Raw genomic sequence first — 11,553 nt, forward strand, 5'->3', positions numbered from 1 at the left:
TTAAAACCTTTAATAAGTTTGAGGTCATATGTCAAAAGTGTTCATCTGTAAATGTCAAACATAGAAAACGGTATTAGTAGTTGGTGGTTGTTGATTTAGCTCTGGGTAAGAAAGGTTTAAGCTGATATTTGATATTTATAGCTGGCATTTGATTTTTTCAGTTTTAAAAACTTTTTATCATTAGTTATCTTTTATTCTAGTATTTGTTTTTTCTTGTGTTTTATCTGTATTGCTCTAATAACAATGTTAGTTAGAGATACATTTCCACCTTTGGTTTACAAATCAGACAGTAAAGTTAATCTATCTATTTGTAAAACCTGTAAGACTCTTTTAATGTAAAATGGATAAAAAATACAATTTTTTTTTAAACATTTCCGTTACTCTTCTCAACAGTTCCCACTGGTTCACTTCTCAACCATTGGACAGCACCACTCTACAGAGCATGCTCACTCGCATCTTGGCTGTCAGAGAGGTTCAGCAGCAGGGAGCAGCCCAGCCACAGTCTTCAGCCGCCCCCGAGGCTGACGGCTTACAGTGATGCTGATTTTACAGTGAATTAAAACTGTACGTACCCTCATTAGTCATTTTAGACTGAGGCTGACATTTCTTTGAAACAGAACAAACAGAAACACAAAGAACAGAGACTTTGTCACGGAGAGACAACCCTACAGAGGTCATTGTGTCGCGTTACCTCAGTCACCATCCTCTCCTCACAGAAATGCACAATGAGTTTATGAACATCTGATATTGTTAGACTGGGAAAAGGGAATGTAAAAGAGCACATTGTGAACCCAGTTTTGTTTATTTACTCGCAGTAACGGTCAATGTCAAGCCTGTCAGATGAGCTTTTCATTTCAGACACACACTCCCACCATGCTAGACTGGCATCAGCAGCAAACTACAGAGCAGTTACACCCTTCTGACTGTCATATCTGTTCATAAAGGAGTCCAAATGTATCGTTTTGTTACAGTCGCCCCCTTTTTGCTTCAGCACTTTTAGCGGAGAGTATCGGCTTGTCAGAATTTTAAAAGCTGATTTGAGTACTTCAGGGTTGAAGCTGCTTTCAGGACATATCTTGTTCACCAAAACCTAAGAGAATGACATTTTGAGTGAATGTGATTCAGCATTTATGTGTTGTGTTCACACATATCTGCAGAAAAGTTGGTTAAAAAGTCACTCAGTTCGAGTAGAAAATGTAGTTTTGAGAAGTGATATTACACTAAGACTGCATCATACTCATAATACATAGTGTATGTGGGCAACACTGACTGGGTGACATTTGATTAAAAGCCAACTTTAATATGTATCAGTATGACCCTTCTTGTAATGAAAGAGAAAACTCACAGTGCCTCTCATCTGTTGTTTTACTTTAATCTAGTTTTCAAGATGTTATGTTGTTCCCATTTTATATTGCTGATCCCGTGTGGCCTTTTTTCTTTGACCTTCCCTTTTCCCTCCCTCTTGTCCATCACGTTTTGACCTCTCACTAAAAGCGAAAGAGTCGCTCACTACCAGCATATAATCTGCTCAACTCTAAACCCCGTGGCTGTGTTCCTTCGCAGACCACCTTTACTGATTTTAGAATATTTGGAAAAACAAGGTTACTGTTTTTATTACAGTTACATGTGACCTCTGCTCCCCGTATGCTTTCAGTGTATATACTCCAATATCTCTAAACCTGTTTCTCCTATTTCTAACAGTGCCATTATCCTCTCTTTTGAAACATTATCCCAACTTTTTATTTGTTTTCTTCTACTTGGTTTGGAGATAAAAATGGACTTTAGAGAATGAGCAGCAGACGATTCAGAAGTACAAGACAAATACTTGTACTAACCCTTGAGGTTTCCTGTATTGTACCTCATGCCGTGTATATCTCATGGTTCATTCCTGTTTTCTGTAATGATTCTCAACTGCTTTTTGAATCCTGGGGACTCAAAACATCCGGCTGCTGTGACAAACCATCAAAACCGGAAGCCTAACTGTGACACATTGCTCGACAAGGAAAGGCTACGCTTTACCCAAATACGTGTACACATGCTGAACATAAATGCCTTTAAAGCATAATACGCTGGTTATTGTCATTCTGGATTGTATTCTGTATTTTTTGAGAACAGGAGCAGGGATTCTGCTGGACAAACAGAAGCATTACTAAAACTCTGGGCCATAGGGTATGTTTGTGTGGACATTTGGTGAAAACAGGACATTTGTTCTTTGTTTTTATGGAAGACAGGAAGTGGGTTCTTTTTTTACTGCCTTTGCTGTTGTTTTCATCTGTTTTGCTGTTTGAGCTGTTCATGTTTTGACACAGAGGCTGAAGTGTCTTTACTTTTGCCTCATGTTCATGTTTTTATGTGAAATGTAAGTTACAGTGTAAAGGCGTTCCAAACACCACAGATCAGACCAGCCCCCGCTGCCCCATGGTCACGGTTAAAGAAGTCATTGTTGACTGATGTTAAAGCCAGAGTTCACGTTGGTGATGTTCTTTAAACAACATGCTGTCACATAGCACCGCTGGTGGACATGAAGATCTTACTGCCTCAATATTATCGCTGCTGTTTGAAACTCCAATTTGATGGTTGTTCAGTAAGAAAAGGCCCAAAGACAGAGTGATGTTTTATGTCATTCACAAAATGCTGTATCACCATTAAGTATTAAGTCTTATTTTCTTTGGTTTTATGACAAAGGATTTATAACGAAAAGCATGATGGAAATGGAACGTGATGCTGAGAGTGTAATTGCAGTTTGTGCAGTTTTGAAACATCGATTCATAAAAAAAATACATAAAATGTTTTTAAAAATCTGTGTGTTTAAGATCATTTTGTGTGTGGGATTCTCTCATCCTCTTTACGCACTGAGACTGGTTTTGATGTTAATTTGAAGTAGTCTGTCTATTCCTGATGTTACACTAATGCTTGATAAGTGAATGCGTCAGTTATGGAGAAATGATGAGACAAACAGAAAATCAGGCCATTGTTGTTTGATTTTCTTTATATGTTCAGTACTAACATGTCGCTGGTGGCTTGCTAGTGACTTCTAATACATACACAACACTACTGCTAATACATGTATATGTTGTCCATCCATTATCTATACACCACTTAATCCTCACTAGGGTCGTGGGGGGGGTGGGAGCATTGGAAAAGTGTGTGTAGCTTCTTGTGTCCTCAGTGGGACTGTCCCAGCCTTTACATTCTGACTGGAGGAGCTCCAAAGACTTCAGGAACTTTCATTATCACAAGTCTCCACTGTGTGGAGCTGCTTCTGAGGACAGCTGATGCTATGAGATCATTGCTGTTTGTTCAGGGAGTTTACTGTCTGAATCACTTTCACGCTAAATTAACCCAATACTGTACACAGTTCATGTAATCCTATCCTTTGCTAAACAGCACTGATTGTGATCCCATGTAGTCACCACAGGATAGAAGGCAAGTCACGATGACAGTGAATAAACTCAGTAATGGGAGATGAAGTTTGCCAACATGAGCCACCAGAAGCCACTGGTCACACCAGAACAAATAAGACTAGCAGTGAAACCACTGGGTGTTGTCAACTGGACAGCAATATTAGAGATCCAACTGCTGCTGAGGCTGAATAACATCGCTTTAAAAATAAAGCACTAGTCAGAGGTGAAAGAAGTATTCAGATCCTTAAATTAATTTAAAGTGCCACTTCAGCAACAAAATAATACATTACAAGTAAAGATCCTGCATGAAAACCCAACTTAAGTAAAGGTACATAAGAATCAGCAACAAAATGTACTTAAAGTATTAAAGCAAAAGTCCTCGTTTGGTCCCTCTGATTGATAAATTATTATATATGATATGATTAACTTGTTAATAGTGAAGCATCAGAGTGTCAGCAGCATGCTACTGCTGTTGTAACATGTAAAAAAAAGTACATAGGAGCACAAAATAGAAATACTCAAGTAAACAATTATAAAAGCACAAGTTGTTGGAAATTTATTTACATTTTTAAAAGCATTGGTGTCAATGAGGGCGGCATGATTGAGCACTGTCACCTCACAGCACTAAGGTCCTGGGTTCAACTACGGGGTCTTTCTGTGTGGAGTTTCCATGTTCTAAATTGTCCGTAGGTGTGAATGTGAGTGTGCTTGGTTGTCTGTCTCTAAGTGTAGCCCTCTGACAGACTGGTGACCTGTCCAGGGTGTCACCTGTCTTCACCCTGAGTCAGCTGGGATAGACTCCAACCCCCCCACGACCCTAGTGAGGATTAAGCGGTGTATAGATAATGGATGGATATTTTTGAAGTATAAGCATTTCCAGCTTTTCTTGAATGTTGAAGATGAATCTTTTAATAGATAAGTTACTTTTTCTTGTGCTGAATGACAACAGCAACCTGAATTTTCTGAATTGCTTCTTACAAATTCCGTCATTTTGGACTTCTCCTTGTGTAAGCTGTCCTCCACAACTGTAGTTCACTGTCTGTATTAATCTGTTTCTAAAGGATACACGATCATTTCTGCCTGCATATGAACAAGAGAAACAGGAACATAATGACGTACATTTGTTATCAGTTATTCAAATATTCTGGATTCTTTCCCTCTGCTGTCAGTAGGTGATGACTGCTGATAAGTGTTTTCAGCATGTTTATCATGAATGGCTCTACTTAACTTTCTTATGGTGGTCAAAGGCTGTTGATTTTTCTACATAAATTCTAGACACATATAACAGTCACACAAGGTAAAGTGACAAAAAAGATGTTGTATGTAGTTCAGTGATAGCAGTTTATAATTCAGCAAACACACACACAAACTGTGTTGTTAGTTGTGTAGAATCTTGGTGAGCTTGTGTCGTTAAATAAGGCTTAAAGGAAAGAAGCTGACAGTGAATAAGGATGTTGGATGTTATCAAACCTGTTCAGCCAGATAACGTCCTTTGATTTGAGGGATAAAAACTTCACATGTCCAGCTTCCTTTCTGCACCAACAGATATAAATCACACGTTATCACCAGTTGCATAATTCCCACGAATATAAAACACATGTTGATTTTTTTAAAAAAAGGCCTTCACCTTAGTGTAAGGTGTTTAGTATCGTCACGTATCAGTTTAGGTGGAGTATGTTCACTATCTGTTACACTTTTAGAAAGGCAAACATTGTACTTTTGATTCCACAACATTTAATTGAGTCACTTTGCATATTCAGATGAATAATACAAAATATAAAGTTTTATTGGTCTTGACAGGAGATTTACAAACTACCCAGCAGGAAATAAAGTCATTAAAATCAGCTTCACCTTCACCAGCTGCAATATAAAAGTCAGAGGTGAAAGAAGTATTCAGATCCTTAAATTAATTTAAAGTGCCACTTCAGCAACGAAATAATACATTACAAGTAAAGATCCTGCATGAAAACCCAACTTAAGTAAAGGTACATAAGAATCAGCAACAAAATGTGCTTAAAGTATTAAAGCAAAAGTCCTGGTTTGGTCCCTCTGATTGATAAATTATTATATATGATATGATTAACTTGTTAATAGTGTCAGCAGCATGTTAGTGCTGTTGTAACATGTAAAAAAAGTACATAGGAGCACAAAATAGAAATACTCAAGTAAACAATTATAAAAGTACAAGTTGTTGGACATTTATTTACCTTTTTAAAAGCATTGGTGTCAATGAGGGCGGCATGATTGAGCACTGTCACCTCACAGCACTAAGGTCCTGGGTTCAACTACAGGGTCTTTCTGTGTGGAGTTTCCATGTTCTAAATTGTCCGTAGGTGTGAATGTGAGTGTGCTTGGTTGTCTGTCTCTAAGTGTAGCCCTCTGACAGACTGGTGACCTGTCCAGGGTGTCCCCTGCCTTTGCCCTAAATTAGCTGGAATAGGCTCCAGCCGCCCAGCGTCCCTACTGAGGATTAGCAGTGTATAGATAATGGATGGATGGATGTTTGTTTATTTATTTATTTAATGTTGCATAGCATTCTGTTATTATTGCTGTCAGAGACAATGTTCTATTGTCCTGGTTCTTTGGCGCCCTGTTAAGAGCCCTGTGTTCATTGTTATCTACTATTAAGAAGAAAAAAAAAAAAAAAAGGGGGGGGGGGGTAAGTAAACAAGTGTGTGATATTCACCCATCTGTAGTGGAAGGCTGAACTCATCTTTTGTGGAACAGACAAGGCGAAAAAAAAGTAACAGTAATCCATAGAGAATAGAACCATCAAAAACGTTTATTCAACACACACAATGACAGTTACACTGGATTGACCAGTTCCTGACACTGTTGCTGTCAGTCTTGCAGTGCATTTAAGTTCCCTTCCAGTCGATTCACTTGGTACAACGTGCATTCTACTGAACATCACATCCCTGCAGGGACTGATATCAAATACAATATGTGACACCTCATTCCTCCCCTTCAGGAAACACAAGTTTTAACATTTAAGGTTTTCTGTCAATAAATTTAATTGCTTAATTCTGTCAAAACACGACTGACAAACTAAGTGTCAGATTCAGCAAAGAATGCCTTGGTCAGTTTTACATTCGCTTTTATCATAAATATATCTTAAAGTTGCAGCTTGAAGGAGACTAACAGTGTGAGCAGCAGTGCCACTTAACAACACACCACTGAGTGGACAAAGAATCAACAACTGTCTGCTGTGTCTGGATAAAGATGTCAAACTGATGCATGTGCGACAACCAGCAGTCTGTGGAGTTTGAAACATGACAAGAAATGGAGTTCCCTACCACATATACCTAACCAGGGACATAATGTTAACCTTTGGTGTAGTTGATTGTCGCATAGCTCGTTTTAAATTTAACAATAAGTCCCAAATGTTTGTTTTCTGTGTGGGTATGTGATGACAGGTGCTGAATGCTGAATGATGCCACTCATGGATGTGATGTTTCGATGACACCATCCAAACAGAGAAGAAACAGAACAGGATAAAAACATTCCTAATCAAGACAGGAGACAAGAAGAGAACTGCCAACAGAAAGAAAAACTAACATATATAAGCCAAGGCTGGAGAAACCCTCTACACCCCTGCTACAGTTGGACAACTTTAATAAACTTTACATAACTTGACAAATACATCAACGATACTGTCCAGCCCTAAACTGTTGCATAGTAGGAAAAGTTTCATGGTTGAAGTCTAGGCCAAGTCCTCTTCACCCTCCTCACCCTCAAATTCTCCCTCTTCCTCAGCTGTGGCATCCTGGTACTGCTGGTACTCGGACACCAGGTCATTCATGTTGCTCTCAGCCTCCGTGAACTCCATCTCGTCCATGCCCTCACCCGTGTACCTGAAATAACATAGTAGTAAAATACTTATTCACAGGCGGCATGTTAGTATACGCATTTGGGCTTAGAACAGGCCTACAGAAGTACATGAACCTCTCCCTCGCTGTGCGTTACTCACCAGTGCAGGAAGGCCTTACGGCGGAACATGGCAGTAAACTGCTCCGAAATGCGCTTGAACAGCTCCTGAATGGCCGTGCTGTTGCCAATGAAAGTGGCGGCCATCTTGAGGCCGCGTGGAGGGATGTCGCACACTGCTGTCTTGACATTGTTTGGGATCCACTCCACAAAGTAGCTGCTGTTCTTGTTCTGCACGTTCAGCATCTGCTCATCCACCTCTTTCATGGACATGCGGCCTCGGAAGATGGCGGCGACCGTGAGGTAGCGCCCGTGGCGTGGGTCGCAAGCTGCCATCATGTTCTTGGCATCAAACATCTGCTGGGTGAGCTCAGGAACTGTCAGTGCCCTAGAAACAGAAAGATAACTCAGTTGGGATTCATTTTAACTGAAAAGTAAACAATCTACAACTTAAGAGTCACGATGAGTTTGCAAAAAGCAGGGGGCTGCTTCTCTACCTGTACTGCTGACTGCCCCTGCTGGTCAGAGGAGCAAAGCCTGGCATGAAGAAGTGCAGCCTAGGAAACGGGACCATGTTGACGGCCAGCTTCCTCAAATCAGCATTGAGCTGGCCAGGGAAGCGCAGGCAGGTGGTCACCCCGCTCATGGTGGCTGAGACGAGGTGGTTGAGATCACCATAGGTGGGTGTGGTGAGTTTCAGTGTACGGAAGCAGATGTCATACAGGGCCTCATTATCAATGCAGTAGGTCTCATCTGTGTTCTCAACCAGCTGGTGGACGGAGAGGGTGGCATTGTATGGCTCCACCACTGTGTCCGACACCTGGAGGAGGAGAGAGAAGCGATGGAGGAAACAAAGGGAGGAAAATGCAAAAGTGTTAAAGCAGGGAGGAAGCAGGCAGAGGGCCAAACATGTAATCTGAAAATATTTGAATTCATTATAAGGACCTTAGGAGAGGGCACCACGCTGAACGTGTTCATTATGCGGTCTGGGTACTCCTCTCGGATCTTGCTGATGAGCAGTGTGCCCATACCAGAGCCCGTGCCTCCTCCAAGGGAGTGTGTGAGCTGGAAGCCCTGGAGGCAGTCGCAGCTCTCGGCCTCTTTTCTCACCACATCCAGGACTGAGTCGACCAGCTCAGCTCCCTCAGTGTAGTGGCCTTTAGCCCAGTTATTACCGGCTCCACTCTGGCCTGCGTTACATGCAAATACAAAAAGCTTTCACAGCTGCAGGGTCAGAACCTCCCCTATCTTAATCTATTTGAAGTCTGACGTACTCCTATTTGCAAATTAAAACACAATTTACATGCAATGACAAGTGCCTACACTGAACGTGACTGTCATTTTTACTCTCACAGGACAAGTAGGGCATTTTCATTTGCCAAATGAATTTGAATTTTTATTTAAATACTCACCAAAGACAAAGTTGTCTGGTCTAAACACCTGACCAAAAGGACCAGACCTCACAGAGTCCATGGTGCCTGGCTCCAGGTCCACCAGCACTGCACGAGGGACATACTTGCCACCTGTTGATGAACGCATACCCACAAAAAAGATTATTTTATGAAGCAAACTGTGAAACTATAACTGCAAGATGTTGCCTGCATTGACCTTACTCTATTTGAGTAGTAGGAATTAACTAATCATTTGAAATGCTGACAGAACACATAAAAAAAAATAATAATTCAGACCCACTTTCAGCTCTGTGAAGATGCTGTCGCCATTTCTAACAACTTTAGCTATCTTACAGGCTAAGTGAAATAAAAAAGTAATAGATCAAGGATAGGATGTTTTAAGATTAAGTCACCTGTTTGATATCAATTATAAATCATTGCTATGAAGTTTAGATTGCCAGCACAGACACAGAGGAACTAACCAACAAGTCCCAAAGCCATATGAAAAGCTGCTAACAAATTGCTTTTCATTTGACGTAGTTAGGAAACTTGTTCATTTATATTTCCTAATATTAGTTATCATATTTATGTTCTGCTGATTTGATTTACTCATAATACCTCCCTTGTATTTTTTTTAATTTAAATTTTTAACGTCAGCAGGGGTTTAAAACACAAGTAGAAGCTAGAGCCGGTGTAATGGCTGGCTATTGTGTTAGCTGACGGTTTGTTGGTTTGTTGTGTCATGGAAACTGAGCGACAGTAACCAGGACGCAGAGTCAGGAGGAGCCCATTCACTTCAAGACTGATTTCTAACGGCTTCTGGTGACATAATGCCCCCCTGCAGGATAGCAACGGTACTAACAAGTCTTCCGTGAGGTATTGAATTACCTCGGCTCACCCAGAAATGAGATAATCTAACTCAGTAGCACAGAACAGTTAGCAAAGTGAAGTGAACCTGTTGCCTCGTTGTAATAGACGCTGATTCGCTCCAGCTGCAGGTCGCTGTCCCCATGATATGTCCCGGACGGGTCGATGCCATGTTCGTCACTTATTACCTCCCAGAACTGGAATCATAGAGAATAAGTTCAATAAGCTTGATAACTAGCAGGACTTACCGCCACCAGTCAAAACCAGCAGTGCTATCATTAGCTTTCCCGCTAAGTAAGCTAATTTAGCAGCCCGCCTAAACCAAATTTAACATTCGCTCTCTTTTTCCTATGAATTGGTGCGTCACTTTCAAACTAAAGCGATTCTCACCTTTGCTCCGATCTGGTTGCCACACTGGCCGGCCTGCAGGTGAACAATTTCTCTCATTTTCTGTCGAAATTGAAGAACTTTTGAACAGTGACCGCACAGGAAAAGTTGTTGCCGCTCGAGCTCTGCACCAACTGACTAACCTGAGTAGGTGGGACTGTCGCCAGATACAAACCGCCGACAAAGGCGATTGGTGCAGATAGCTGTCAGGCAAAGCCCACATGGCAGCTGATTGGTCGAGACAACTTGCTTTCGAGTTTTGATTGGATAGTGTTCGGGGGCTCGGTTCCCTTGGTAACATACAGTTGAATTTAACACACAACAACGCCTTTGCTGTTGCACACTTAACCCTCGGGTTTTGTGGGCATGCAAGTGCAAGCGCAAGTGCACAATGCAACATCTCAGTTTCAATAACAACTCAGTAACACATCTAAGCAGGATTCTCATTTTGGCCCTGATACAGGAGCTTTCTGTTGCACAACAGAAATCTTACCTTAAACCTGCCACTGAGGTAATGGATGATCATATATTATTTCTTGATTTAACATTTATTAGGTGACAATAGGCTGGAAAAGCAATCCTACACGATAAGATTAGAAAGAAGGTAATTAATATTATGTTCTAAGTTAGTTCTATTGACTAAAAATAGGTGATGGGGAGCATCATAACTCACCTGAACAGGTGTTCAGTCAACTGCCAAGAGTTTTTACTTCATCCAGTTTTTGATATAAGGCTATATTTATGAATAAAGTGACTCCCAAGTAGATTGTTAAATTCTATAACAATAATTTCCATTGTCCTTTATAAATACTCTAGTACAGTATTCTGAGGATGCAGCGTGTGCTTGAATTTAAGCTCACTCTGACAAGAAGACACCGAAAAAAAATCTGTTTTATCATTTCAGTATCTTAATTCCAAAATAAACGTATGTAGGTGTGATGAGCTTAAGTGAATCTTTAATGCTCAAATGCATTATGTGGATAAATTCAAGAGTCTGAAACTCACTTATGTGGCTTCTAGTCGAACTCCATACATCAGAAGGTAAAAATTATTTATGTCATTGTTTTTGTAACGTAGCATTTTCTCAGCTAAACAGAGGAGTGATAATATATCTCATACATTCACTAAAACATTTGATTGTTGCAGTTATTTTCTGAGGTAATCAAAAATGTCAGTTAGAGAACTAAAACTAAAAGACCTGTTTGTCACTTTTGACAATTTACCAAAACTTACAGATATCATACATCTGCGAAAACATGTTTGTGATGAAAACGTGTTTAATCATACAAGATTTCTCTCATTTAACAAACAAATCCATGTAAACGGAACCAATGGTTCTTTTTATGTTGTCACTAATTGTAATTAATTTTAGGGATACATTAAAGATATTAAACTTGAATCTAACTTTTACATCTATAAAATAAAAAAAGAAATAGTAGTCTTTTTGTGAAAATGCTAGATTTTCTTTAAAAAAAATGAAATTCTAGGATTTTCTTTCTTTTTTTTTTTTACAGCTACAGGTTTTGGCGTTAGTTTATGTTATATATTTAAAGTCACTGCCTTAAAAAAAAAAAAAA

At 40.0% G+C, this 11,553-nt stretch overlaps 2 protein-coding genes across 2 annotated transcripts in view; one reads left to right on the top strand and one right to left on the bottom strand.

Moving 5' to 3' along the window:
- LOC103372299 (zinc finger MYM-type protein 4-like) overlaps positions 1-1,749 on the top strand; it is a 31,481-nt gene extending 29,732 nt beyond the window's left edge. The window contains exon 32 of the mRNA XM_008301907.1: positions 394-1,749. Within this exon, the coding sequence (XP_008300129.1) occupies positions 394-538 (145 nt within the window). The 3' untranslated portion in view covers positions 539-1,749. The remainder of the gene's footprint in view (positions 1-393) is intronic.
- A 4,414-nt stretch (positions 1,750-6,163) lies between these two features.
- LOC103372308 (tubulin beta-4B chain-like) lies at positions 6,164-10,115 on the bottom strand. Its single transcript, XM_008301918.1, has 7 exons — positions 9,980-10,115; positions 9,678-9,786; positions 8,744-8,854; positions 8,277-8,521; positions 7,829-8,151; positions 7,375-7,719; positions 6,164-7,258 (listed from the first exon to the last, which is right to left on the bottom strand). The coding sequence occupies exons 1-7, from the start codon at positions 10,034-10,036 to the stop codon at positions 7,108-7,110; spliced, it is 1,341 nt and encodes a 446-aa protein (XP_008300140.1). The 5' UTR covers positions 10,037-10,115; the 3' UTR covers positions 6,164-7,107.
- Positions 10,116-11,553: the final 1,438 nt, after the last annotated feature.

This window comes from Stegastes partitus, unplaced genomic scaffold, assembly GCF_000690725.1.
Source record: "Stegastes partitus isolate 25-593 unplaced genomic scaffold, Stegastes_partitus-1.0.2 Scaffold36, whole genome shotgun sequence".
NCBI lineage: Eukaryota > Metazoa > Chordata > Actinopteri > Pomacentridae > Stegastes > Stegastes partitus.